Here is a 25,547-nt window from a genome sequence, read left to right on the forward strand (position 1 = left end):
CTTAATTCATACTGTTTTTACAGGTCATTTTCCTTCTTTTCTTTGCCTACGATGGTCTCCAATGCATATGTTTGATCATCGCTACTATCAAATTTAGAGACTGGCTGGTGAAAAACGAAGGACTTTTCTGCAAAACAAGTCCTTCTAAGTGCCGAAAAAAGGGTTTGTGGCTAGCAGGTGGTACCCATGACAAAGCCTGGGCGAAGAGGAAGAGAAATCAAAACAGTGAAGCAGAAAGAGGGAACCAGGAGAAAGCGGAGGGTGGGTAAGGAGGGGCCAACCAGTTTGTAGATACAAGAACCCAAAAATAAATGGAGAGAAGAGCTTCTCTCTGTTCCAGGCCCTGCTGGTCAGGGGATGATGGAATTGGAGTCATTGCTGTGGATAGACAAACAGCTGAGGTGGGATAAGATGGCTTCCTCACAAATGCAGATAAGAATGAAACAGCAACGGAGGAGGGGAGGGGAGAAGAGAAGAGAAGAGAAGAGAAGAGAAGAGAAGAGAAGAGAAGAGAAGAGAAGAGAAGAGAAGAGAAGAGAAGAGAAAAATTCCCTTTATGCTTTGTTGCAAAACTGGAAGAGAGAATAGAATGTTTAAAATTGAGGTGAGAGCAAAATCACAAGGAGCTCAGAATAGGGAAATGGGACTTTCCAGTTCCTGAACCGTCCCCAACAGGACCTGGGATGAGCCCAGAATATGATGTTTCTGCAATGGCCGATTGGTTCCAGGGATGCTACAACCACTCTTGCGTTTCAAAATGTTTTAATTATTTTAAACGTGGATTACTTAAGACCACCCCCCCCACCCTCCATTCAACTCAATCCATCTCAAAAACACTCTAGAAATCTTAGTTCTGTAATAAAATACAAAAAAAGCGGAAATGTTTAGGTCTGTTCTGAGATTTCACGCTTCGGTTATTACTTTCTAGATATGATAGTTTCAAAAAAGGAAATGCCTGGATAGCTCTGCAGACTAAAGCACTTTAATTTAACACCAGCTGTCTGCAATTAAAGTAAGTTTGAATGTCACCAGGCTCAGCCTTCCATCCTTTCTAAGGTAGGTAAATTGAGGACCCAATTTGTGGGGGCAATAAGCTGACTTTGTATAAATATACAAAAGAATGAAGGCTATTGCTTAATGCATTGTAAGCCGCCCTGAGTCTCCGGAGAAGGGCGGCATATAAATCAAATTAAAAAAAAAAAAAGCGAGACCTTCCTATGGCAGAGGAGTAGCTGAATAAGATCTTCACAGTCTGGGGGAGCAGGGAGGACCTAAGCCAGGGGTGAAATCCAGCAGGCTCTGACAGGTTCGGGTAGTGGAAATTTTGAGCAGTTCAGAGAACCGGCAAATACCATCTCTGGCTGGCCCCAGAGTGGGGTGGGAATGGAGATTTTGTCGTATCCTTCCCCTGCCACGCCCACCAAGCCACACCCACAGAACCGGTAGTAAAAAAATTGGGATTTCACCACTGACCTAAGCCTTGAGCTCCTGGGAGGAAACCAAGTAACAATCTAACTAAAAAATAATTTACGTATTTCAGAATGTCTCCTTTCCAGGCACCTCTAATCTGATCTGCAGGGCTGCAGAAAAACAGTGTGCTAAGTCTTGTTTTCAACAAGCCACAATAGTTCTCCAAGAAACGACAGTTTGCAGGACATAAATGTTGGGTTTCTATAGCAGGCAAACAAATGTATGAGTCAGTGCAAAGGGTCCACCCAGATGAGAAGATACGGATGTACCGCAGATATAGTCCTGGGTTCAGATGACGGTCTTGGAGAAGATCAAGAGGCTCTAAGAAGGTGAACCAAAGATGTCTGGAGCACCAACTATTAATGCTCTGGGAGGAAGCTGTTCAGAGTTAAATTGTCCGCCTCCATCTCGGATGCTGTCTCCCCGAGAAGTTGTACCCGCTTCACTTTGGGCTTTCTCCTCCTCCTCTCCTCTTCCTCCTCCTCCTCCTTCTCAGCAGATAGCAGGGATGAGATACAGACCATTTCTGTGTGGTTGGCCTGGCCCAGTCTGTAGGCTCTCTTCTGACGCCACAGCATGATGGCCAGGACACCGGAGCATACAATGAAGATGGCGGCCACCAGGGCCAGGAGAAGGATGGCCAGCAAACACTTTCCAATCAGAGGGCTGGTATCATTGACAACGGGAGATTTCCCTTGGGTGGTGGCTGAGGAACTCGATGTGATAAGACCCAAGCTTTGTCTTGGGGACTTTGTAGAAAAAGCCAAGGTTGTAGACACCATTTCATCCAGCCATTTCTGTGTTTTATAGGGCTCAGATGTACCTTTTACAAAGGGAGGTTTGGCCCTTGGATTTAGGCCGGGCTTACCTGAGTCGAACTTATGCTTCTGGGTGGCTGTGGAAAACTCTGTGTCATCCACCAAAGTCTGAGATGTAGACAAGATTTCATCCAGATGTTGTGGCGTTGCAGAAGTAGCTGTTAAGAGAGGAAGTTTTATTTTTGACTTTGTGTCTGGTTTAGGTGAGGGTGGGATGTGGTTCTGGGTAGCTGTGGAAAATCCTGAATCATCAATCAGATCGTGAGAGGACGCAGTAGATAGATCGTCCAAGAATGCCAGACTAGGTGTGATTTTTTTGAACAAAGGATGGAGGGTGTCTTTTCTTGTGGAGCCAGGTCCAGTAGTCTCAAAGTCTTGCTCCAATGTCACTGTGGAAAGAGGCGCCTGAGAGGGTTTGGAGGTGACATCAAACAGCCATGGCCACGTTACAGTCATTTCTAGGGGAAGAGGCTTTGATTTCATCTTACTTGGTTTGGTTTGTGGCAGCAAGTTCTTCGGAGAACCTTTCAATGCAACTTTGGTCATGATCTCCGTGGGGAAGGAGGTGGTCTCTTCCTGGAGAGCCTTCGAGAGGCGTGAAGCTGTTGGAAGGGCAGGAGGCTTTTTGGCCTGTTTCTTCACTGGATCCTGTCTTATTCGATGGACCAACTGAGAGAAGGATCCGTTACTTCCCTCAGCTGCTGCTTTCCACTTCCAATCGTTGGTGCTGGCAGGAGTCTCTGCATTCTTCGTGCTGGGGCCATCTTGTGTACTCTTGAAATCACCAGATAGGAGGACGCCTGAGAGAACCATGGGCCAAAAGATCCACCGGGAAGCCATTTTGCCTGATGCAAGTAGGAGAAAGTGAAAGACGCAAATCATCAGCCTCTACTTTTTCCTTCACAAAAACCTCTCCAGCATAGCTAAGGCATCAGGGGCTCAACATCCAACTTATCTAGTGAAAACAGGCTAGGAAAAGGCTATCGCAATGAGCCCTGATGAAAACTTAAAGGAGGTCAGGGAAGTGAGCACTTGGGCTCCACCTTCCCCCATATTTTAAGATCCTCATTTCTGAGAACAACTTTTCTTGCTTCATTTGGGCCAAGAGAGATGCTCACCAGAGAGAAGGATCAGTCATACCAATATTTACATTACCAAACCCCACGGAGATTTTTTTTGTGGCAGTCTTGCATACAGATGACGGACAGAAACACGTAAGGAACAGTCAGCTCAGAATCTCAACTTCAGATCTTTCTGGAGGAGGACTGACTAAAAGTTTCCTATGAGTTTACCACAAGTTGCAGTCCAGCCTTGCAATCTTTTCAAAGATGTGGCTGTGCCCACCTGCTGATTCCCATAATGCCTCACAGCACCCAAAAAGTGAACAAGCGACTGCCACCAGTTGAGCAAATGCAGACCTTCCGAACTTTAAGTTATATCTCAAAGCATCCGTTTCTCTGCACAGATCCACGTAGGGAGGAGCACAGCACAAAGGAAGCGAAGTTTGCCTACTTATCTTCACTCAATCAGAGACCCCAAAGCAACTTTCACCCAGCCCCATCCATCCCTGAGAATGAAGTTCTGGATCACACCTTCTGCAACCCAGTTTGCCTCCAGGAGCCTAAACCTCACCAGAACCTGAGGCTGCTTCTTCTCCCCACCACCGTCATCCACCACCACAATGTCCTACTCTCCAGGGCCCCCCTTAGCCAGACAGCTCAGCTACCACCCAAAGGAAACGTAGCCAGGAACGTAAACAACCGTTCGGTTCAATTGCCGAAGACATCTGTGAGGGACAGAAGCCACCCTTAGCACAGGCTCTTCTAGTGGCCTGGTTCTCCTAGCCAACGCAGAAAGAAAGAGACACCGGCCAAGAGATTCCCCTCTGGCCGAGTCCGGCTTACCTGCTACGAGAGAAAACAGGAACCCTGTGTCGGGCCAGCATGAGAATGCGAAATGAGAAGAGCCGTTTGGAGGACACATGATGCAGCTTCCTTTGTGGGGGAGAGGAGGGAGGCTGTGCGTATGGGTGGCAAAAGAAGAGCTGTGGTTATGAGGCTTTGCACCGGATCAGGGCTTAGGAGGGGAGGCCTTGCACTTCCATCAGCAAGGCGGTTCTGGGCTCGATTTCTCTGCACTGAGAAGGTGCAGGACCAGCTACGGTCCGGTGGGAAATATCCGGATGGCGACACATCTCTTCACAGACATGGAGGCTCAGCCCAAGAAGACCTAAGGCCATCTGCCTGCAGGAGATCTCCAAGGGCCACCCTCGTGCAATGTCGAATTGGTCAGAATAAACCTGGAAGTTTCTGTATCAGGGGGTCCAGTGGCTGAGATGTCATAGCGATGGGCCAGTCTGGATGTGGTACGCACTTGGTGCGTAAGGAGTGACAGTAGGCTGGGTAATATGCAAAGGGTCTCAGGGTGAGGGGCAAAGCTGTGGGGAGACTCCAGAGCATCAGATTTACACACAGAAGGGCTGTGAAATTGCCTGCAACTAATTCAGCCGTGCCGGGCTTGTGAACTGCTGCAGAATTCCTGAATTTGGAGAGAGGAGCCTGCAGAGTTGAGATTTCTTGCCATGCCTGGGAGGAAGTGACATAGATGTGTAATCCACCAAGTATCACTTCATAAAAAGGAGGCCCACGTGTGAATTTTTGCAGGACAAATTTCTTTTTGCCTTGACAGGTGAGGCAGCCTCTGGAGATGCTAGGTCCAAGGCCTTCCACTCCTGAGCCCCCCGTTTTCCTGGAAAGTAGCCCACCAATCATCTGGTCTTGTTCCTATGCCTCTTCCGGAAGGGCAGAAGGAGGCAGAACTTCTGGGAGCCGAGTGAGATCTTCTTCCAAGAGGGTTTCCACACCAGAGTTGTCTGTTATTTAGCCAATTCTTCTGCTTCCTTGGCAGCGTGCTCTGTCGCCGATACCACCTCGTTCAAAAAGACCACAAGAACACACCTTTGGCTTTCCTACCTGCACCGTTTTAGCAATTTCATTTTTCCAAAATTTTATTTATGGATGCATGCAGGACATAGGGTGATTCCCCTCCCCCACAGAGCATTATATTCAAGTGTGGAAAATGAGTTGCAATCACACCTTTCCTGCCAGCGTCCTTAAGGACAAATTTTGGATGGTGATCCAGCCCTTGTGCAGGCTCTGGATCTTCTCCAGAGAAGTGCTCCTCACTCCCAAATAAGTGAAAAATCACCTCCACCACCACCATCTTTTTCATCTGTGCGTCTTGCCATTGGCCCTTGGAGCCTCAAATCTGGCTGCACCACCTGCACCCCCATGGGCAACAGCACCCAGGCCTCAGTGAACCTTTCCCCACAAGCCGTTGTCCCCCACGTCCTCCAGGCTCAGGAAGCGGTGGAAGGAAGGGGAGCTCCAACCAACCAACTCAACCTGAAGCTGTGAGTTGGTTTCATGCTGGGCAGGAGGCCAACAATAAACCCAGCTGAATCGATTTAAGCCACGTTGGTCTGACTTACTCAAAAGGATGATGGACACAACATCATCCCTTGGAGACTTTGGAGTTGGGAGTCTTAAGAGGGTGTTCTCAAGCTTGTCCTTCTGGAGTTGCAGAGAAAGCTGATCTTGGCCACTTTTGCCAAAATTGGTGTCCTGAGACTTGAGGTCTCAGCCTTCGGTCAAGTGGCAGGACGTCAACTCTTCACTGTCGCGTAAGCCCACCCTGGAATTAGATCTCCACCTGCCAACTCTGAACCCCTTTCGATGGCTTGAGTTATATTGGCTTGGCGAACCAACCAGTCACCCCCATGACTCCCAGTAGCCTCTTTCAGGGCAAGCTGGTTGCAGAACTCAAGTTGGTTCAACCGGGCACCTTCGCGCAACAAAATCAGAGAGAGCAGCTGGTTCACGGTGTGGGTTTGGTAATTCATTTTCTTTTAATCGTTTGAAATTGGAAGCAAGTATTTGGACATGACACAACGGGGGGGGGGTCTTCTACCAGCACATCCCCTCAGGGACCCTGGCTGGCCACGTTCTAGGGAGCAAGAAGCTGCAGGATCAGGGTCCCGTGAAATAAAACATCAATGGCACAGGAAGCTTCTCAAGGACTTCCATCCACGCTGCTCTTGGGAAAGTGCAAGAATCACACCAGGGAAACTTTACTGTTGAGGCAGAAGGAAGAAAACATGCCCCATTCTGACCTCGCTTCTTCCGCCTGCAATAGGGATGCGCAACTATGGCCCCTTCACGACCGGTGGACTGGCTGGCTCAGGGATTCTGGGAGTTGAAGTCCACAGGTTGTAAAGGGACCATAATTGCCCACCCCTGGTCTCCAACCTTCTGCTGACGGTAAACACAAGACATGCCCAAAGGTGAAGCTGACCCAATGTACATAATGGCTTTCTCCATCTTCTAGACTACAAGTCCAAGAATTCTGTGGTGTCGGCTGGGAATCTTGGGAGCTGCAGTCCAGACGATGCCAAGTTGGAAAAACTTAATAGTTTGGCAGTGTAAATAATGGGGGGGAGGGGGATGCAAATCGCCCTTCCCTCTTTTGAAAACTCTTCACCCAACTCTAGCACAAGGGAACCAGACTCCCCCAACTCAGAATTCACCCCCACCAACATTCTCTAACTTTCCCACTCGTTCGTATCATCTTTCTACGACTATCTTATCTCGTTGGGTCTGTTGCCTCCAGCCCATTTCCTGCAAACTTTCTCTTATCTGTCCACACGACTTCTTTTCCCACACGGATGGACGGGCACATCGCAAAATTTGCATTCTAACCTTTTCTGGGGGGTGGGGGTGGGGTTAACGGCCACCTTAGGGACCCTAACCCAAAACAGTGGATGAGAAAGGAAGCTCTTCTCATTGGGACTTTAACCCTGCCATGAAGCCGTGTGTGTGTGTGTGTGTGTGTGTGTGTGTGTTTTCTATTCACAGAGATCTATTTTTGCATTCTGAAGAAGAAAGCAGCTGGGGAACTCTTCTACCTGATGTTCTACCTTCTACCTGAGTCGCCCTCAGTTGCATCCTGGAGCCTCCCAGATTCCATCCAAGGGGCTGGTGAAGTCCGGAGCCCCTTTGAGGGAAAGGGGGAAATCCCCCCAGTCCCCCTCCCCTGCAGCAGCAGTTCCAGAAGGCAGCTTGAAGGGCAAGTTCGGGGTGTCCCAGGCAAGGTCCCCGAGACCACCAGAAGGAAGGGAGAAGTTCCCCAGCAGGGAAGCTGTAACAGCCCCAGGACCCTCCGCTGTCAACCTCACTTGAGCTGGGAAGTCCTTTGGCCGTGGGGGACCCACTCCACGGCTGGGCCACCGGGCCAAGCTGGACGCCTAAGTTGCCCCAACGCCCTGGGCTCATGCTTGCCTCATGGGAGCACTTGAGGCCCTTTGGCTTCCGGCAACCAGATCGCCCTGGATGTCTCTGGCAGCTGAAGGGCCTTTTGCAACCAGGATGGGGAACGTTGAGGGTTTGGAGGTCAGCCCCAGCTTGGAGCAGAGCGAGGGAGGGAGGGAAGGAGGTGCGCGTAAATAATTTCAAAGAGCTTCCCAACAGCTTGCAAAATTTAGTGCATTTGTCCTTAATGTCCCAAATTCATATTTTTTTTATAACCTTGTAACACCTGGATGATAAATAGGAACAAACATCTGCAGGAAACATGGACCCAGAAATCAGCAATCACAACATGCCAAAGTTTGACACAATGATTAAGATTAAACCAAAGCTCAACAAATGTTGGAATAAAGGCTCCCCAGATTTGAGAGAGGACGCTCTGGGGAAAGTGGGGGTGGGGTGGGAGTTCAGTCCCTTGGAATGGCAGCGGGTGGGAAAGCAAGGGTGCCTCCCCCCTCCTCAAATCCACGCAAATTTCAGGGGAACCAGAAATCGGAGGGCAGAAACATTAAAATTGGTCTTTTGGACCTGGCAGTGGGGTGGCCGCACCAGGTGCTCAAAAGTAAACAAGCATACACAACTTATTTGTTGTTCAGATGGCACAAACGCACAACGTCCTTTTAGATTAAAAACACAAAATACTGTAAAAATGCTAGAAAGGAAAAAAAATAAAATGATAAAAAGTTTTGGATTTTGGCAACTTGAAAGTAAGAAAAAACAAAATGTGTGTGTGTGTGTGTGTATTTTTTAAAACGAAGAAATTTTGGTCCCCGATTCTAGGAAGTTCGGCAGGGATCCCGGCGTCTTACGGATCCCGTGGAATGGCTGACCCTCCGACCGATGGACAAACGCGAGGAAGGAGGCGGCAGTGTCTGCTCTGGAATGGCCACAAAGACGTCAGGACACAAGGTGGGCTGCTTGCTAGAAAAGACTTTGGCTGCCGTGCCGGGAACGTCCGCTGACTGGCGGTGACAGGGTTGGGCGCGCCGGCTGTGCCCGTCCCTTTCCGCAGCCCTGCAGGCGGCTGACAGTCCGAATCCTGCTTCCTCCTCCCCCTGCCGTAGACACCCCCCCCCCGGCTGGCTCTCAGACGGATATCTTCGCCACCTGCTGTTCTAATTTGGAAATGCGCTCGTCCTGATGCGCGATTGTGTCTTTTAGTGACCGGAGCTCTTTCAAGATTTCTTCCAATTTGGCTTCGTTTTGCTGCGACAAGGAGAAAGAGACAAAGAGTCGGTCCTGAAGTGGGGATGGGAAGAACCCAGAATGGGGAGCGGGAGGATAAGGGAAGCCCCCAACCCAGCTTGGCTAAGAGGGGCCGAGGCTGACAGAAAAGGATGGATCTGGACCAGAGACGGTGAAGCAGAAGGATTTTCTCTGGTGCAGAAGGATGGGTGGGGGAGGGGGGGGTTACTCACAGGGTTTGAGGTGTCCATCGCTTTCTTTGGGGTGTTGATGAGATCGCTCTTCTTGTTGGCAGCTGGCTTGTTGTCCAGGATGTTCTTCCTGACCACCTTGAGGTCCCGGTTTTTCCCTGGGATGTAGCCGTGTTTCAGGGAGATGAGGAGGGGGTCAGCGTTCTTTCCCTCAAACCACTCCTCGGCTTCCAGGGCAGCTTCGGGCCCAGCCGTGTCCGGATAGAGGTCATCCTGAAAGAGGTCAGACTGGGAAAGGAGAAGAAGAAGAGGAGTCAAAAAAAAAAAAAAAAACAGGCATCAATCCAGTCAGTCCAGTTGATCTGCCTCGGAGAACTTGGCCAAATCTCACAAACCCAGAAGAACCGGGCTCACCTTCCGGGGGACGGTCATGATAATCGGTTCGCACTTCCTCTCGTGGAGTTTGAAGAACCTGGGAGAGAGTTGGAGAAGACAAGCCACCATTTCAGCGACCTCTGGAGAGGGAGGGGTATCCTTCTCCCTCCCTCCCTCCCTGGTCATCAGAAACTAGGCCGGGAGGTCCTGCCATCCTAAAGCCGGGCAGCCTTTTCATCTCAAGAGACTCCAGAGCTTGGCTGTGTAGGATTGCACTGCAGGGTTTGAGGTTTTCAGAAGGCTAATGAGATGATCCCTTTGGGACAGGGGTGAAATCCAGCACGTTCTGACAGGTTCTGGAGAACCGGTAGCGGAAATTTTTAGTAGTTTGGAGAACCGGCAAATGCCACCTCCGGCTGGCCCGAGTGGGGTGGGAATGGAGATTTTGCAATATCCTTCTCCCAGGAGTGGGGAGGGAATGGGGATTTTGCAATATCCTTCCCCCAGGAGTGGGGAGGGAATGGGGATTTTGCAGTATCCTTCTCCCAGGAGTGGGGAGGGAATGGGGATTTTGCAATATCCTTCCCCCAGGAGTGGGGAGGGAATGGGGATTTTGCAATATCCTTCCCCCAGGAGTGGGAAGGAATGGGGATTTTGCAATATCCTTCCCCCAGGAGTGGGGAGGGAATGGGGATTTTGCAGTATCCTTCCCCTGCCACGCCCACCAAGCCACGCCCACAGAACCAGTAGTAAAAAATTTTGGATTTCACCACTGCTTTGGAACCCCTGCCTCCCCCCTCTCTTCACCTGGCGATCTCACACTTGTTGACATCCAGGCCCCTCTTGGGCATGAAGCCCATCCCTCTCTGGGGCTCTTTGCTGCTGAAGGTGTTGAGGTAGTGGACGTAGGGTGACTCGTCCGTGATCTCGAAGTAGCGGATGCTGCTGTCGCCCTGCAGGGGGATAAGAGAGAGGGGGGCTACCAGACCAGACTCTCGAGGGGAGGGTCCACATACAGGCAGTCCTCGACTTACGGACACAATGGAGCCCAAAATTCCTGCTGCTCAGTGAGACATTGGTTAAGTGAGTTTTGCCCCATTTATATGAACTTTCTTGCCAGCGTTGTTAAGAGAATCACTGCAGGTGTTAACATAGTAACATGGTCGTTAAATGAATCTGGCTTCCCCAATGACTTCGCTTGTCAGAAGGTCGCAAAGGGGGATCAGGTGACCCCGGGACACTGCAACCGTCATAAATATGAGTCAGTTGCCAAGCGTCTGAATTTTGACCATGGGGATGCTACAAAGTGTGAAAAATCATTTTTTTCAGTGTGTTGTAACTGAACGGTCACTAAACGGACTGTTGTAAGTCGAGGACTACCTGTCTTTACCTATTATTAAGGACAACATAGCCCCCCCTCCCCCCCCCCCGACTCCCAACCATTCTGGACAGCTGTCAACAATCAAAACAAGAATTATTGTAAAACCATTTACTGTATGAAAAGCAGGAAAGAAAAGGGGTCTCTCTGTCCCCCTCCCCAAAAGCCTGGCTGAAGAGTTCGGTCTCTGAAGCTCTTCTAAACAAGAGGGGAAGGGGGGGGGGTCTTCCAGACCTTTGGGGGGGGGGGGTAACCTTGCTGCGAAGACCTGGGCAAGGGACACTTTGCTAACAGTCAACCGAGCAGGGCCTGTTCCGGGCACGGAACAGCACAAAAATTGAGTGCAGCCAAGAACCTTGTGCCAATAATATTCTCATGCTTTCTTATTTAAGGAAGGAACTTTCCAAAGAAACAGGGTGGATTCCGCAGAGGCCATTCCTGCGTCCTGGGAATCCCAAAACAAATTCCAGAGAAGAAAGCCCAGCTCCAGAGCCATCAATAAATCATCCTTTCTCTTCAATTAAAAAAACAAAACAAAAAAACACACTTTCTGATGAGAAAGACTGAGGAATAAGCTGGGCGTTGACCACTCCCAATTCTGGGGTGAAATTCTCATTTTTTTTGGCTCACCTTCCCGCATAAGTAAAGGATGTTCGTGTCCGGGTCATAAAAGGGCAGCAGAACGCCGTTGCTGGTGTCCATTTCATGAAGGGCCACGGGCTCCTCCATGTTTTTCTGCAAGACAAAAGACGCCTTTTTATTTCAAGAAGAGGCTGCCTCCGCTGGGAAACAGCTTCTAAAATTATGTACCAGAAGCAAAAACGCTTCCCCAAAATTCCCCTCCATATTTAAGCTGCTAGAAATGTGGCTGGCTGGGTTGGGAATTCTGGGAGTTGAAGTTCACCCACCTTAAAGTGGTCAAGATTGAGAAACACTGATCTCTTTCTTTCTCTCTCTTTCTTTCTTTCTTTCTCTCTCTTTCTTTCTTTCTCTCTCGTATGTATGCATCTATCTACCTACCTAGTCTATCATCTATCTATCATCTATGCATGCATGCATGCATCTATCTAATCTATCATCTATATCAGGGGCCTGCAACCTTAAACACTCAAAGAGCCATTTGGGCCCGTTTCCCACAGAAAAGAAAACACCGGGAGCCACAAAACCCTTCCTTGCCTATTTCTTGAGCGGCCACAAAACTAGCATATGTAGTTGAATTAAACGTTCTGTTTTCTTCTGAAACTTTTCTTTTCTTGGATTTATCCATGGTTATTGAAAAGCTCAATAAATCGTGTGCTGGCGGGTGTCGCACATTGGCGGTTGTGATGCCTATTTTGAGTGACAGGGAGCTGCCGCAGAGGGGTGAAAGAGCCACATGCGGCTTCAGAGCCACAGGTTGCTGACCCCTGATCTATATCATCCATCCATCTGTCTGTTTATACCTGTCTGTCTGTCTCTCCATCCACCTACCTACCTACCTACCTACCTGGCTACTCACCCACGCACTTGGCCTTAGATAGCCTCCCATTGACTAGAAATGGCAGATTTATTCTCTCTCTCTCATCCATCCGTCTATCTAGTCTATCTGTCATCTATTTATGTGTCTGCCTGTCTCCCAACCTTGCCCACTTTAAGGTGGGCGGACTTCATTTCCCAGAATTCCCCAGCCAACCACGTTTGTAACAGTTTAAATATGGAGAGGAAGTTTGGGGAAGCATTTGCTTTAAGTACATCATTTTAGAAGCTATTCTCTAACTTCCTCTTCATAGTTAAGCTACTAGAAATGTGGCTGGCTGGGTTGGGAATTCTGGGAATTGAAGTCCACCCACCTTAAAGTGGCCAAGGTTGAGACACACTGCTCTGGAGCAGCTCCCCCACACCAGCCCAGCTCCCTAGGGACACTCACGGGGTTCCAGAGGGCCAGCTGCCTTTCGCTCATGCGGCTGAACCCCGTGGTGAAGACATTCCCGTCCGAGAGGAAGATGGCTCGCATCGGCCGGGCGCCTTCGTGCGCCTTCTCTTTCTCCTGGAGGAAAGGAGGGAGAGGAGGAGGAGGAGGAGGAGAGAAAGAAAGGAGGGGGGGTCACATTCCAACAGCACAAAACGATCACAACTTTTGACTTTGCTGCCAGGCAGGGCGAGGACCAGGATCCTGGGCCTTGGAACTCTACCAGGCTGACTTTCACAGCTGCACCAGGGATCTGCAGTTTTGAACCCCGCAGCAAAGGGTAAACAAACCTCCATAAGGCAAGCTCCTCCGTGTTGGCTGGGAACCATGGGAGCTGCCACCCCCATCTCTGGACAGCCCCGGGGGGGAGAAGGCTGGCGTCACAGGTAAAACTGGTGTCCAATTTAGTTTCTCAATGTTACGTGGGAAATCGATTCTGATTTTACGAGGTGCGACGCATGCCCTTTGAGGCCGCATGAAGGCCTGGCTCTCATTCGCAAGAAACTTTCCCTGCCAAAGTTGCCCCCGCCCAGCCTAACCCTGTAGAGAGCCTTGGTACTACAGTGGTTTAAGAGCCTTGGTACTACAGTGGTTTAAAGCACCCTGTTATTAACACAGCTGCCTGCAATTTACTGCTGGTTCGAATCTCTCCAAGGCTCAAGGTTGACTCAGCCTTCCATCCTTTCTAAGGTAGGTTAAATGAGGACCCAGTTTGTGGGGGCAATAAGCTGACTTTGTATAAATATACAAAAGTATGAAGGCTATTGCTTAACGCACTGTAAGCCGCCCTGAGTCTCCGGAGAAGGGCGGCATATAAATCAAATTAAAAAAAAAAAAAAAAAAAAAACCCTCCGGGGGGAACCCCTGGAGACCCACCGCCATGATCTCCTGCTTCCGGGGGTCGATCACGCGGACTTTCTTGTCTTTGGAGGCCGTGCAGATGAGGCTGCCGTTGCGGTTCCAGCTGACGTTGTAGATCATGTCTTGGTGCATGTCGTCCAGGTTGATCAGGGGCTCCCCGGTGCCCACGTTCCAGATGATGATGGCGTTGTCACAGCCTGGGGGGGAGGAGGAGGAGGAGGAAAAGGCAGGAGCACCAGGAACTGCCTGCTGAACTCGGATCCAGGGCTGTGTCTTCCGCAATTCCCTTGAAGGGCTTTGAGGGCCGCAGACCCAACCAAGCCTGACCCCAAAGGCCCACAGGCAAGCTCATTGCATCCCATTTCTCGGCCTACCTGCGCTTAGCAGCACATTGCGGGCGGTGGGGTGCCAGGCTACAATGCCCACTCGTTTGGAGTGGCCCTCTAGGATGACCACAGGATCCGTCAGGGACAGCGTGAGGCCGTTCTCTGGGATCTGCCAGACCTGCCAAGAGAAGGGAGGGGGGTTACTGGACCTCTGGAAGGCTGCTGAGGAAGGGGAGGTTTGCCTGGGCGGTAACAGGCCAATAGCAGTTCCTGAAGGAGCTCTTTTTAGCCAGATTTTCTTCCCCTTCATGGGCTGCTGCCTCTGATGGCTCTCTTTTCCATCCTACATCGGTTTCTTAGGGGTCTTGGTTCAACACGGAACAAAGAGAGAGAGAGAGAGAGAGAGAGAGGCCCCCAAAAGCTACCTTCACTGAGTAGCCGGAGTGGAGAGCAGCTGTCCTCCAGCACAGTCCTAGCTGCAACTGGATCATTTCTCCTCCCTAAAAAAGTGCCTGAAAGAGTCTTGGGAGCCATACATCCAAGCCTTGAATCTACTGCTCCAAGATGTCTGGTTCTTCAAGCTGCCTAGAAGTGTCACTGGTCACTGAGGGCTCCTTCTCTGCTTAGAAACGAGGAGAGTCCAGGAGGAGGCCAGGCCAAAGGCTCCTTGCTGTCATCCTCTGGAGTTAAAGCAGAGCCCTGGGGGACTGTCGTGGCCTTGTAGAGCATCACGGAGAACCTTCAGCACTGAGGCAGGATTGGCCACACGTCTCAACCCTCAAGCCATTTGGGAGGAGAGTTTGCCCCAACCAGCAGGACCTTACAACCAGCTCCATCTCAACCCTGTGAAGAACTGGGATCTGCCCCCTCTCAAGTCTTCTGGGACTTGTTCCTTTTTCCACCAGCTCTTGGCTCCACTGAATTCTCCAGAACGAAAGATCCAGATGACTCCATGGAAGAGTGGGCCCTTCAATGGCTATTCAGTCCAGTGTTGGGTTTAGGGTCTTGGTGGGGCCAGTCTGACTATCCAGAAGACGTGTCCTCTGACTCTGCCAGAGGAGTCATCCTTGGCACCCGTTTTCTTGGCAAACCACCCCAGATGACCTTCGGCCGAGACATGTTGCCTAATCCGTGTGAACTCCCTGGATGGCCGCCCAACAGAGACGCCCCTCCTTGCCGTGTTTCAGAGCCTGAGAGAAGCAAACACACTTCACTTTCCTTGACTCTTTCTTGCTTCCCAACCAGGGGTGAAATCCAAAATTTTCCCCTACCGGTTCTGTGGGCGTGGCTTGGTGGGTGTGTCAGGGGAAAGATACTGCAAAATCTCCATTCCCACCCCACTCTGGGGCCAGCCAGAGGTGGCATTTGCCGGTTCTCTGAACTACTCAAAATTTCCGCTGCCAGTTCTCCAGAACCTGTCAGAACCTGCTGGATTTCACCCTGGATGATGTTCTGGCCAAGCGCTCACTTGCAGGAGGGCCAGCGGGAGGCAGTGATGAGCTGTCCATTGTGCTCACTTCCCCCTGGAGGAGCGGAGGCTCCCGTGAGTGTGCCCAGCCTCGCAGCCGCGTGAGCTCCCGAGGATATCCGCCATCAGGACGAAGCATTAAGAGCCGCTTCTGCAGAAGGCCCTTCTCCTCCTGGGCTGCACGAGTCTCCCCAGACAGCCAGGATTAGAAGCAAATGCCCCTCTCCCTCCGCTCAGACGCTTAACTCCGGCCAGACCTCCTAATGACATTAGTTCCGCCTCACGTCCCGGCACCCATTAATAAACCATCTGCTCAGCAGGGCCTGGCGATTGGCTAGGAAGCGTTACCTGAACGAGCATTGAACAACTGCCAGAAACGAAAGCAAGGCGCTGCACTCACCATCACCGTGCAGTCTTCTGAGCCGCTGGCGATCACCTGGTCGTTGTGAGGACACCAGTCAATGTCCAGCACTGGTCCGGTGTGGCCACAAACGGTGGGGTACGACTTGTCGATTCTACCTGTCTGAAGAGGAGGAGATAAAGGAGGCCGTGTCACAGGTATGCAAAGATTAACGTGTCCTTGGCAGCTCCTCTTTCATTTGTAGCATTGGGGACCCCGAGAACTCAATCGGGGAATTTTGGCAAGGGAAGGGTGGGCTCAATAGCTAAGTTCTGGTCTCCCTGCAAAAGTTTCCACCCGCGTCCGAATGCATCAGCTCTCTAGAAAAGCAGGAGCTTCATTTCACAAGGTTTGCATGCGAGGAGCCCCGGCGGCTGCATCCCGTCCAGAGAAGGACCGGCACTCCCTTCGGGCTTCTGTTTATGGCTGGATTTCTGCTCCTGGATCGCAGCTTGGGCGATTGCGCAGCCAACGCTGGGAAGGTTAGCCTTTAAAACCCAAAGTTCACTCTACAAAAGACTTCCGAAGCAGCGGGAACCGGTGCTTCTTGCCAGCGGTCTGACCTTGGGCCTGCCGGTCAGAATCGGAAGCAAGGAAGCCGCTCAGCCGAAGGGGAGAATCAGAGGAAGCTTCTTGAACTAGAGAGGCCCAGCAAGACCCCCCTGCGCTCAGGAGCCAAGGCTGCTTTCCTCCTGATGACGGGGGTGGGGGGGGTGGGATGCGTGGCCGGGAAGGGACATGGGCGCAGCTGGGGGGCAGCACTTAAGTTCCCCGGTGGAAAAGCCATTGGCTCACGGGGATAACCCAGAAACACAGCAGAAACACAGAGGCTGAGGATGGGTGGGTGGATAGATGGATAGATGGATGGATGGATGTAGGGAGGGAGGGAGGGACGGTGGGATGGATGGATGGGTGTGTCAGTGAGCTGCAAAAGAGGAAGACGGCTAATTTCTTTTATGCAAGCCTTCCAAGCCAGGGCTTCACAGTTGCCCCCAAAGGCAGCTCCATCGAGTCCTACAGACAGACGTATTTCTGCACAGATGTCCTGTGTTGAAGATCTTCCTTAGGACAAAAGCCCTGCCTTGTATGCAGGGAAATCCTTCCTGGATCCATTTTTGGATCCCAGTTGAGAAAAAGGGAAACGGGGACTCCTAGAAAGTGGCATTGGCGGCTTATATACTCCACGTTTCATTTTACAGGATGGAGCAGAGGAGGAAGGATGCCAGACCACAGAGAATGGGTTTGAAATGCAAAATAGGATCTTCTGAGGCCGTAAATCCCTGCCCCCAAGGCTAGAGACCCCAGCCGCCGCTTATCTCCTAACAAGGGCCCCCACGTCCAGCTACCAAAAGCACCCAGATGGTTTCTGCCCAGGCACCAGGCTTAAATGGAGAGGCCCTGCCACCAATTCAGCCCATGACAAATGGCCATTAATCATCCATGAGGCCGGCTGGGATCACCATGACTAACCCTCTTTGAGATAAGGAGGAGCTGCCATTCCACAAAGGGGGAGGGGGAGAGGGACCTAGCCTGCCAAGGCCACCCTCCTTCAAAGACTCCTGAGGGTAGAGATGATTCAAGCTACTCCAGAGACCCCAAATGGCCGTCTCTCTCTCTCTCTCTCTCTCTCTCTCTCTCTCTCTCTCTCTCTCTCTCTCCCTCCCTCCCTCCCTCTCTCTCTCTCTCTCCTCCCGAGAGAGCGTTGGAGCTGGGAGATGCCTTGAAGATGGGTGGCAATGTCAACGATAAGAGAATTCGAGGGTCCTCCTGCTCCATCGGTCTCTCTTGGGGCAAGGAGGAGCGTTCAAGATCAAACAGAGAAAAAGAAAAGTCTTGAAGGACAGAGGGAGGGTGGCACACCTAGTTTTGCAAGATAAGAGTGGGGGATGAGATAGGGAAGCAAGACTAATCAGGGCTAAACGAGACAGGGAAGCAAGGCTAATGAGCCACGTTTCTCAACCTTGGCAGCTTCAAGATGGGTGGACTTCAACTCCCAGAATCCCCCAGTCTTTTCAAGCTTGGGGGAGGGGGCCAAAAGCAGAAGCCGGAGCAATTCACAGCACCACCGAATGCTGTGGGGCCCCGCCCTCCGTCCGCAGTGGCAGGCAACAACTTGCACACACTTCCTGTGGAAACTGTGAGCTGCATCTTTTTGGGAGGGGACAACCAACCACAATAGGGAGAGAAACTAAATTAAACTTCACGCAAGCAGGACAAAAAGACGCTTTTGCCCGAGACTACAAATGGCAGAGCCCATATGTCCTCGCGGAGAAACACACGCTGCCTTACCAAAAAACCCTTCAGTGTATCTGTGCATCGACTTGTTTATTTATTTAGGGGAAATTGTTTGGGAGAGGAAAAGTAAGGAAATCCTCTGGAGCCTGGGAGCCAGCCTGCCGGCCACTCTTCGGCTTTGGCCCCTCACAATCTGGAGGTTTTTCAAAAGCCAGCCGGGTCTTGATTTGAGCACCGGTGACTCCAGAACAAAAGGGAGGGAAAATCTGTATTTGCAGAGTAACGCTGAAGGCAAACCGTGAACTCCTGGCCGAGGCTCACGGATCAAGGAAAGGGAAACGGGAAGAAAAATTCAAGTTTAAGAGGAACCCCACCCAAAAGACAAAGTTCTGGCTTGGAAAGGAAAATCTTTCTGGGGCTTTCCAACAATTTTATTATTTCCATGGATGGGGCTTCCAGAAAGCAAGGGCTCTTCGTTTCCAGCAGGGCTGGAGTCTTAAAGAGACCAGGGCTGAGAAACATGGCACTAAGCCACCAATTATGGTTTGTATGGCCTTGTGCGAGATGAGAGCTCAGCTATTTGCCACTGGCTTTCATTTAACCTGGTCGCCCTCCAGAAGAGTCCACTTTAATCCCCAGCTGCCTCAGCATTGGACTGGGAATTCTGGGAGCTGAAGTCCACCCAGTTTGGGAGAAATCCTCTCTAAGTCTCCAGGGCAACGGAGGCCGGTCTCTGGTGAGGTTTGCTCCTGATGAGTCTTTGGGTTTGCTAGGCATTGCTTTCCCTTCCATTTCCCTGTCCAAAGTTCCTTTGTTTTATTGAAACAAAGACCTCTGCGAAGGAATGGACTTCCTGGGTTTAGCAGGCCGGTGGGTGCCCACTCGCTGCCATTCCAGCCTCCTTCCTGGAACAGAGACGCTTTGGGAACACGGGGGGGGGGGGTGGAGAGGGGGGGCGCTTCCCCACCTGCCTTGCAATTCCAGGCAGAGCACATTTGTTCCGCCTGGGCTGCCCTCTCCACAGGCTGCCTCCCAGGGCTGAGCCCAGCCGGTGCCCAGAGGGTGCAGGGCGGGGAACGCCAGAAAGAGCCAGGGAAGAGCGTTCACCCTCCTCCTCCTCCTCTTCCTCCTCCCGACTTCAGGCGGCTGCAGCAGCAGCTCCCAGCCAACCCTCCATCCTGTGGGCTCCGAGTGGCCAATCAAAGCAGAGGGTGGATATTATTCAGGACGGCTGCAGCCGAAAGAGCTCTAATGGCCATATATGGTAAAAACCACGGCCAGGGCCCGACGGGGCCTGCTGCCGATAGACTGATTCGTGGAAATGCTGCAGCCCCTGTGGAGGCGAGGCTGAAGGCGCACACAATACGCGGCTCCTCTCGAACGGAGCCCAGAGGGGAAAAACGGGCTAGAAGGGAAAGGAGGCTGCCAGGCCGAAGGAGCAGAGCCCACTCCCCGGGAGATAGGCTGCCGCCGCCTGAGCCTCCCACCTTCTGCTGTGGGGGAGCAGGGGGCAAAGCTTCTGGGGAGGGGAGAGGAGAGGAGAGGAGAGAGCTCATCAGGCAGGCTGGGGGCGACCAAGATTGCAGCTGGCTGGGGAGATTTAGCCCCGGAGGCCTTTTGCCCTGAGCTCTTTCCCTCTTTGGGGCAGGGTCCTTGCCAGCTTCTGCTCCAGAGAAAAAGGCCCTTCACCCACCGCTCTCTCCCAGAGTCCCCCAAGGCATCCATTACACCTCAAAGGGCTCTTTGCAAGAGGAGGGTGTGATTTCTCAGAACCCAGCAGGAGGAAGTGAGCCTTGCAGCTTCCCTCTCTCCAGGGCCGGCAGTGGGCTGGGCTCAGTCCTCTTCTTCACCAACCCGCCTCCCGAGAAATGTGCTGAGGTCCAGGGCTGCAGGTTGGGGGCTGCCCAAGCCGGCCTCTCTCTCTCTCTCTCTACCCGAGAGGCGTTTCTGAGCCTCCCTGAGTTCTTGGCTCGGCCTTGTGAGCAGAGAAGGAAGCTTCCCTCTTCCCTGGGCTGGAAATCAGCGGGGAGGGAGGAGGAGGCCGGCTCAGCTCCGTGACTCACTGCAAAGGGATGTGGGTTGCAGAGAACAAATCCACGCTGGCCTCACTTACACAGGAAAGAAAGAGCCAAGTCCCTTCAAATGGTTTTTTAATTGGGATTTTAAATTTTATGGATTTGGGGTTTTAAATTTGGGTAGCCAATGATTTAATTCTTTTAATTATCTTAACTTTTGCATTTGTATGTTTTTTAATTTTGGCTGTTCACCGCCCTGAGTCCCTTCTGGGAGAAGGGCGGTATACAAATTAAATTAATAATAAATTAATAAATAAATAAATCGTCCACCTGGTACAATAGAGAGAGGCAGGAAGTCGTTTTCACCTGCAGGATTGGGACTATAGATGCCCCTTGGGACCGTAGCTAGCCCTGTGTCCTGCTTAGGAAAGGGTTCGTTGCCATATGCACTCCCTAAAATAACAGAATAACAGCGTTGGAAGGGACCCTGGAGGTCTTCTAGTCCAACCCCCTGCTCAGGCAGGAAACCCTATGCCATTTGAGGCAAATGGCCGCCCAGTTTCTTCTTAAACGCCTCCAGGGTTGTTAGGAGCAGCCACAATTTCAGAAACTGCCCTGGAGAGAAATTGTAGGTAACGGGCGAAGGGTCAGGGGTAGTTAGATTGCTATGCAATACCAATCTTCCCTCTGCTGTTTCATCCTTAGTGCATTTTGCATGCTCAACTTGGGCAAGGGGCAGAGAGGAAATCCAGGATAAATCTTGCGATAAATCTTGCAATAAGGAGGTGCATTAAAGCTACGGGGTTGACATAATTACAGGAACAGGAAAAAAATAATAATAATAATCCCCTTACTTACCTTGTGTAAAGGCAGAACCAGGAAGGCTCCACCCCCGCTGGCTTCAATGATTATTGCCACGAATTTGGGGTTGACCGCGCAGAAGGAGCTGTCCCACGTGACACGGGACACCCGGATGTCGTCATAACACTGGTCATTTTTCACCGCCTGGCCGAACACGTGCCGGAACTTGCTCTGTCGTACCACTCGTCTCATCGTTTCTGCAGAAGAGAAGGTGGGAAAAGACAGATCAGTTTCATCTCGTGGGAAACGGCCCAAGGGAGCCCCGGCTGGCTAACGGGGGGGCCTCCCCCCTGGGAAGAGGGCCAATCGCGGCTTACGATTCAGCTTTCCGCCCTCCCCACCCCCGCCCGGACAGGAAGTCCTCCTGACATTTGGGAGGCCAACTGCCTCATTCTGGGCAGCGACCCCAACCAGTTACAGGAAGTCCTTGAACTTACGACCACAACTGAGCCTGAAATTTAGGTTGTTAAGTGAGAAATTTGTGGTTTTTTATGACTTTTCTCGCCACATTCATTAAGTGGATGACTGCAGTTCTTAAATGACACAGTCTTTAAGCGAATCCAGCTTCCCCCTGGCTTTGCTGGTTGGAAGGTCGCAAAAGGGGATCACGTGACCCCGCGACCGTCATAAATGTGAGCCAGCGGTCAAGCCGCCGAATGTAAATCACGTGACCGTGGGGGGATGCTGCAACGGTCGTAAGTGTGAAAACTGGTCACAAGTCACTTTTTTCAGTGCCGGTGTAACTTCGAGCGGTCACTGAGTGAACTGCTGTAAGCCGAGGACTAGCTGGACCGTTCCCTGGGAATCCTCAGTGGCTAAGTGGATGCAGGCTCCCTCCGGGCTGCCCTAAGGGAAAAGGCCGCCCTCTGATGTTGATTTTCCAAATCCGTCCAATTATTATTCAAATTTTAAACCCAACAATATTTGCATGGCTGCCCAGAAATAAGAAGATAGATTGTAACAGATATTTTGTTTAATATATGTTAATTGTTTTCATTGGAAGAAATGTCAACAGTCTAGAAATAACAGTCAAACAAAAACACCTCCAAACCGCAAACAGCATTGCTCAAAATTGTGATCGAGGACATAAACGGGGCCTCTGGCTCATTTAAAAAAAACAACAACAACGAAATCACCAGTTGCTAAATCAAATATTGTGGAATAACCGTCCAATATTTGTAACGTTTTCATTTTAAGCGGCACAAAAAAAGAATGCCCTTAGCTGGTTTGAGACCGTCAGTAACCGTCAGAACAAACGAGTTAACTTATTGTGAAACAATGAAGGGTTTATTTAAATATCGCTTCAATCAACATTTAGACGAGATTTGCAGAATGAATATCTCTTTCTTTGGCCTCCTTTAAAACAAAGGGAATAAATTGAAACAGATTCTGTTCAAGAGCCTTATCTGGGCCACGTCTTCCCTTGCCAGCATCACGGCTCCGTGGAGTTTTTGGCAAAGCCTAACATCCTTCCACGTAATTTGCAATTTCGGTTTTCAGAATTTCCCCCTTGGGGGGCGGGTGGGATTCTGGGCCTGGCAGGGGACCCCCTTGGAAGGCACCAGGCCAGAAAACCGAAGGGGCCCCTGCCGTCCGGAGCACACGCGCTGCAAAGGGCCCTCCTGCACGTGGGCACACGCAGCCTTGCATCCGTGTCTCTTGCAAACAAGGAAGAGGGGATCGGACCTAAACAAAGATAGCCTCTCTTCGGTCATCTCTTTTCAGAAAATCACGAGATGATCATGGGCAGCAGAGGAGGATGTGAGCCAGCTGGATTTGGAGGAAGAAAAAAAGGAGGAAAAAAAAAAGCAGATGTCAGAAACGCTAAACCACAAAACATCCTGCTTTGCCCTGGCTGCGTCCTGAATAATGGCAGAAGAGCTTCCCGCTTTTGCTGACCGGCAGAAGCACCGCGATGCTCTGGTCTCTACTGGGAAGGCTGGGAGAGAAGGAAGGGCGGCTTTTCGGCTGGTGTGGGCCAGGGTCTCAAAACCCAGCAGGCCCACCTCCATCGGCCATAAAAACCAGAGGAACATCGGCAGCAATTTTGGAAAGCGAGCAGACCGACAACAATGGAGACGGTGCAATTACCCAGGGAGGAAACCACGCCACCAAGGGCTCCTAAGATCACCGCAGCACTCTGGGGATCTCTGGGGTCCCAGGCTTTTTCTAACAAGACTTAGCCAAGGGGGTCTGCATCAGAGAAACCCCTCCACCTGGGAATGGGATGGCGACCCCCAACTGCCGAAGGGTTCCGGGGTTCTCGCAGGTCTTGGGGCCGCTGAGCCGGAGGAGAGGGGAAAAAACCACCACAACTGAGCGATGTGGGGAACGGTGGGCTGCTCTCGGCTGCCTCTGGGGTGGGGGATAGATATTTCACAGGCTGCCTAACGAGCAGATGGCTCATTAGTGCAAAGAAGCCGCCACTGCTGCTCCTCCTGGCAGGAGGGGGCCGTTACTTCCCCGTGACCCTGCCTGGCAGCTTCCAGCTCCTCTTTGCTGCTACTGAATGGAGGAGGCTTGGCCTGGGCTGCAGACAGAGAGGGGTTGGGTCAGCCACAGGGGGTGCAGAAGGGCGGACGAGGCCGGCTCTGACCTGGCTCGATCTAAGTGGACTCTGGTGTTCTGACCAGGGACGTACGTGTGTGTGTGTGTGTGTGTGTGTGTGTGTGTGTGTGTGTGTGTGTGTGAACTGGGATGCTCCAAGAGGTGCTAAACAGGGCTGAGCTGAGTGCTCAGAAAGCCAGGAAGGAAACCCCCCCCCCACCGTCTTGTAAATCTCTCCAGACTCTCCCCCTGCCCTTGAAACTCTGTTATGTCCCTCCAGCATCTGCTGGGGACCCCCTTAGTTAGGTGTTTGAGGGCCACAGAAGGCGAATGGCAGAATCCCACACCAGCATTCAACATTCGGGACTTACGCCCACATCAATCTTGCAAACATACCGGGCTGTGCGAAATTTTGCTTTATTTCCCCTCCAGATTTTTCTCACGTTGCTGAGCCCTAAATTCGGTGCACCCACAGGAGAGAGAGGAAAAAAACCCTCCACCATCTTAGCCGAACCAGCAAAGAGAAGGAAGGGACGGTCTCTGATCACCCGCATTCTCACAGAGTAAGCGCCCTACAAAGATGGCACCCCAAAGGACCCACACACACAATCGTGCCCCCAAATGACAGCCCCCCCTTTCTGGGCTGGAGCACCCCTCTCCTTCTGTGTGGGGTGAATCCTTTCCGCATTTGTTTTGCCAAAGAGGCAAGGCAGAGCCTGTGCGTGGGGCGGCCTTTAAAACAGAGCAACGCATTGGCTGGTGTTCCTCCTACGAGTTTTTCCGAACCCTTCCTGGTGTTTTTACCAAACACCTAAGCGCCTTCAGGACTAAAGTTCCTCTTGAATTCACTGCCACAAGGAAAGAGAGAGAGAGAGAGAGCGAAGAACTATGCTAATTCAGCTGTCAAGGAATGAGAGAATTAGGATGTTTTTTTAATTATTTATAAATATATATATATTCAGGGCTTGAGCTGGCTGTCTTCTAGGGAACATTTTCTATATTGCATTTTTTAGGTGTGGCTGAAATGCTATGTGCATGAAGTCACGCTGATAGAATTTAATATTTTGGAAGTGCCCTTTTTGCATGGAGTCTGTAAATTAAAGAGCATTAAGGATGAGAAAGCTGAGTGTCATTTCTAAAAATGGGCACAAAGTTTAGGCTGATGTGCCACAGCCCCATTGATATTTCTCCCCCCCCCCTTTTTTTTTTTTGGCATATATTCTGTCTCTCCACCCACCCAGAGATTTCCACCTTGCCAGCCGTCTCTCCTTCTGACTGTGTACTTCTCAGCGGGAACCATGCAGGGAAGCACAGGACAAGAAGTAACGGATGGAAGTCATCAAGGAAAGAAGCAACCTAGCTAGAAGTAAGGAGAAATTTCCTGACAGCGAGAACAATTAATCATTGGAAGAACTTGCCTCCAGAAGTTGTGAATGCTCCAACACTGGAAGTTTTAAAGAAGAGACTGCATAAGCATTTGTCTGAAATAGTGTAGGGCTTCCTGCCTGGCAGGGGGTTGGACTACAAGACCTCCAAGGTCCCTTCCAATTCTGTTATTCTGTTAGAAGTTTCCCCCAAGTGACCTTTGGCTCTGAAGCGCAAATTTTTGATCAGGCTCCTTTGCAAAATATATATATATATATATATATATATATATATATATATATATATATATATATAGTAAAGAAGGGTGGGGCTTGTAGGAAATGGTCCCATATAACCGCGAAGGCTCTGGGTTCCAAGAAAGAAACAAGGTTTACCTCCTGCCTGAGAGCCAAAGAGGGCCGCTCGAGCCCCATTCAAAGCTCTGAAGCCTTTTGTGTTTTTACCTAATTAGGTTTTGCAAGATGCAAACGCTGCTCCTTCCCCTTATGATAAAGTTGGGGTGAGGGGAGGGAAGTGGGGGAGAGAGGGGGGGGAAAGAGAGAGAAACCAGCTGATGATTATAGGCTGTAAATGTTGGCTCACTTTTTATCACAGTGGCTGGAAGGAAAAAGGAACCTGAAATGATTCTTTTTTTGGGGGGGTAGGGTGTTATAATGAGAGGGGAAGGGAGGAAGCCGAGGGGGGGGCACATATGTGGAGGCACTTCCTAGTTTTAGGGAG

The 25,547-nt window shown here is 51.0% G+C and overlaps 2 protein-coding genes across 3 annotated transcripts in view; both read right to left on the reverse strand.

The window, feature by feature from the left end:
* Window positions 1-1,829: 1,829 nt before the first annotated feature.
* SELPLG (selectin P ligand) lies at window positions 1,830-4,271 on the reverse strand. Its single transcript, XM_070951247.1, has 2 exons — window positions 4,193-4,271; window positions 1,830-3,133 (listed from the first exon to the last, which is right to left on the reverse strand). Exons 1-2 carry the CDS (start codon window positions 4,269-4,271, stop codon window positions 1,830-1,832), a joined length of 1,383 nt encoding a protein of 460 aa, XP_070807348.1.
* Window positions 4,272-7,666: 3,395 nt separating this feature from the next.
* The window catches only part of CORO1C (coronin 1C), a 28,241-nt gene continuing 10,360 nt past the window's right edge, over window positions 7,667-25,547 (reverse strand). For both annotated transcript variants that reach the window (XM_070950439.1, XM_070950438.1), the window contains exons 2-11: window positions 20,892-21,091; window positions 15,784-15,906; window positions 13,964-14,093; window positions 13,605-13,786; window positions 12,687-12,806; window positions 11,411-11,515; window positions 10,210-10,355; window positions 9,442-9,499; window positions 9,070-9,315; window positions 7,667-8,857 (exon numbers count right to left, since the gene is read on the reverse strand). In XM_070950439.1, the coding sequence (XP_070806540.1) occupies window positions 8,738-8,857; window positions 9,070-9,315; window positions 9,442-9,499; window positions 10,210-10,355; window positions 11,411-11,515; window positions 12,687-12,806; window positions 13,605-13,786; window positions 13,964-14,093; window positions 15,784-15,906; window positions 20,892-21,086 (1,425 nt within the window). In that variant the 5' untranslated portion in view covers window positions 21,087-21,091 and the 3' untranslated portion in view covers window positions 7,667-8,737. The remainder of the gene's footprint in view (window positions 8,858-9,069; window positions 9,316-9,441; window positions 9,500-10,209; window positions 10,356-11,410; window positions 11,516-12,686; window positions 12,807-13,604; window positions 13,787-13,963; window positions 14,094-15,783; window positions 15,907-20,891; window positions 21,092-25,547) is intronic.

This window comes from Pituophis catenifer, unplaced genomic scaffold, assembly GCF_029215685.1.
Source record: "Pituophis catenifer annectens isolate HBS135680 unplaced genomic scaffold, rPitCat1.0.hap2 SCAF_10, whole genome shotgun sequence".
In the NCBI taxonomy this organism is placed as follows: Eukaryota; Metazoa; Chordata; class Lepidosauria; order Squamata; family Colubridae; genus Pituophis; species Pituophis catenifer.

Coding starts and splice junctions, on each gene's coding strand:
- SELPLG (XM_070951247.1), bottom strand. CDS start 4,271: ATGTGTCCTCCAAACGGCTCTTCTCATTTCGCATTCTCATGCTGGCCC. Junction 3,134..4,192: donor CCTGTTTTCTCTCGTAGCAG/GTAAGCCGGACT, acceptor TACTTGCATCAG/GCAAAATGGCTTCCCGGTGG.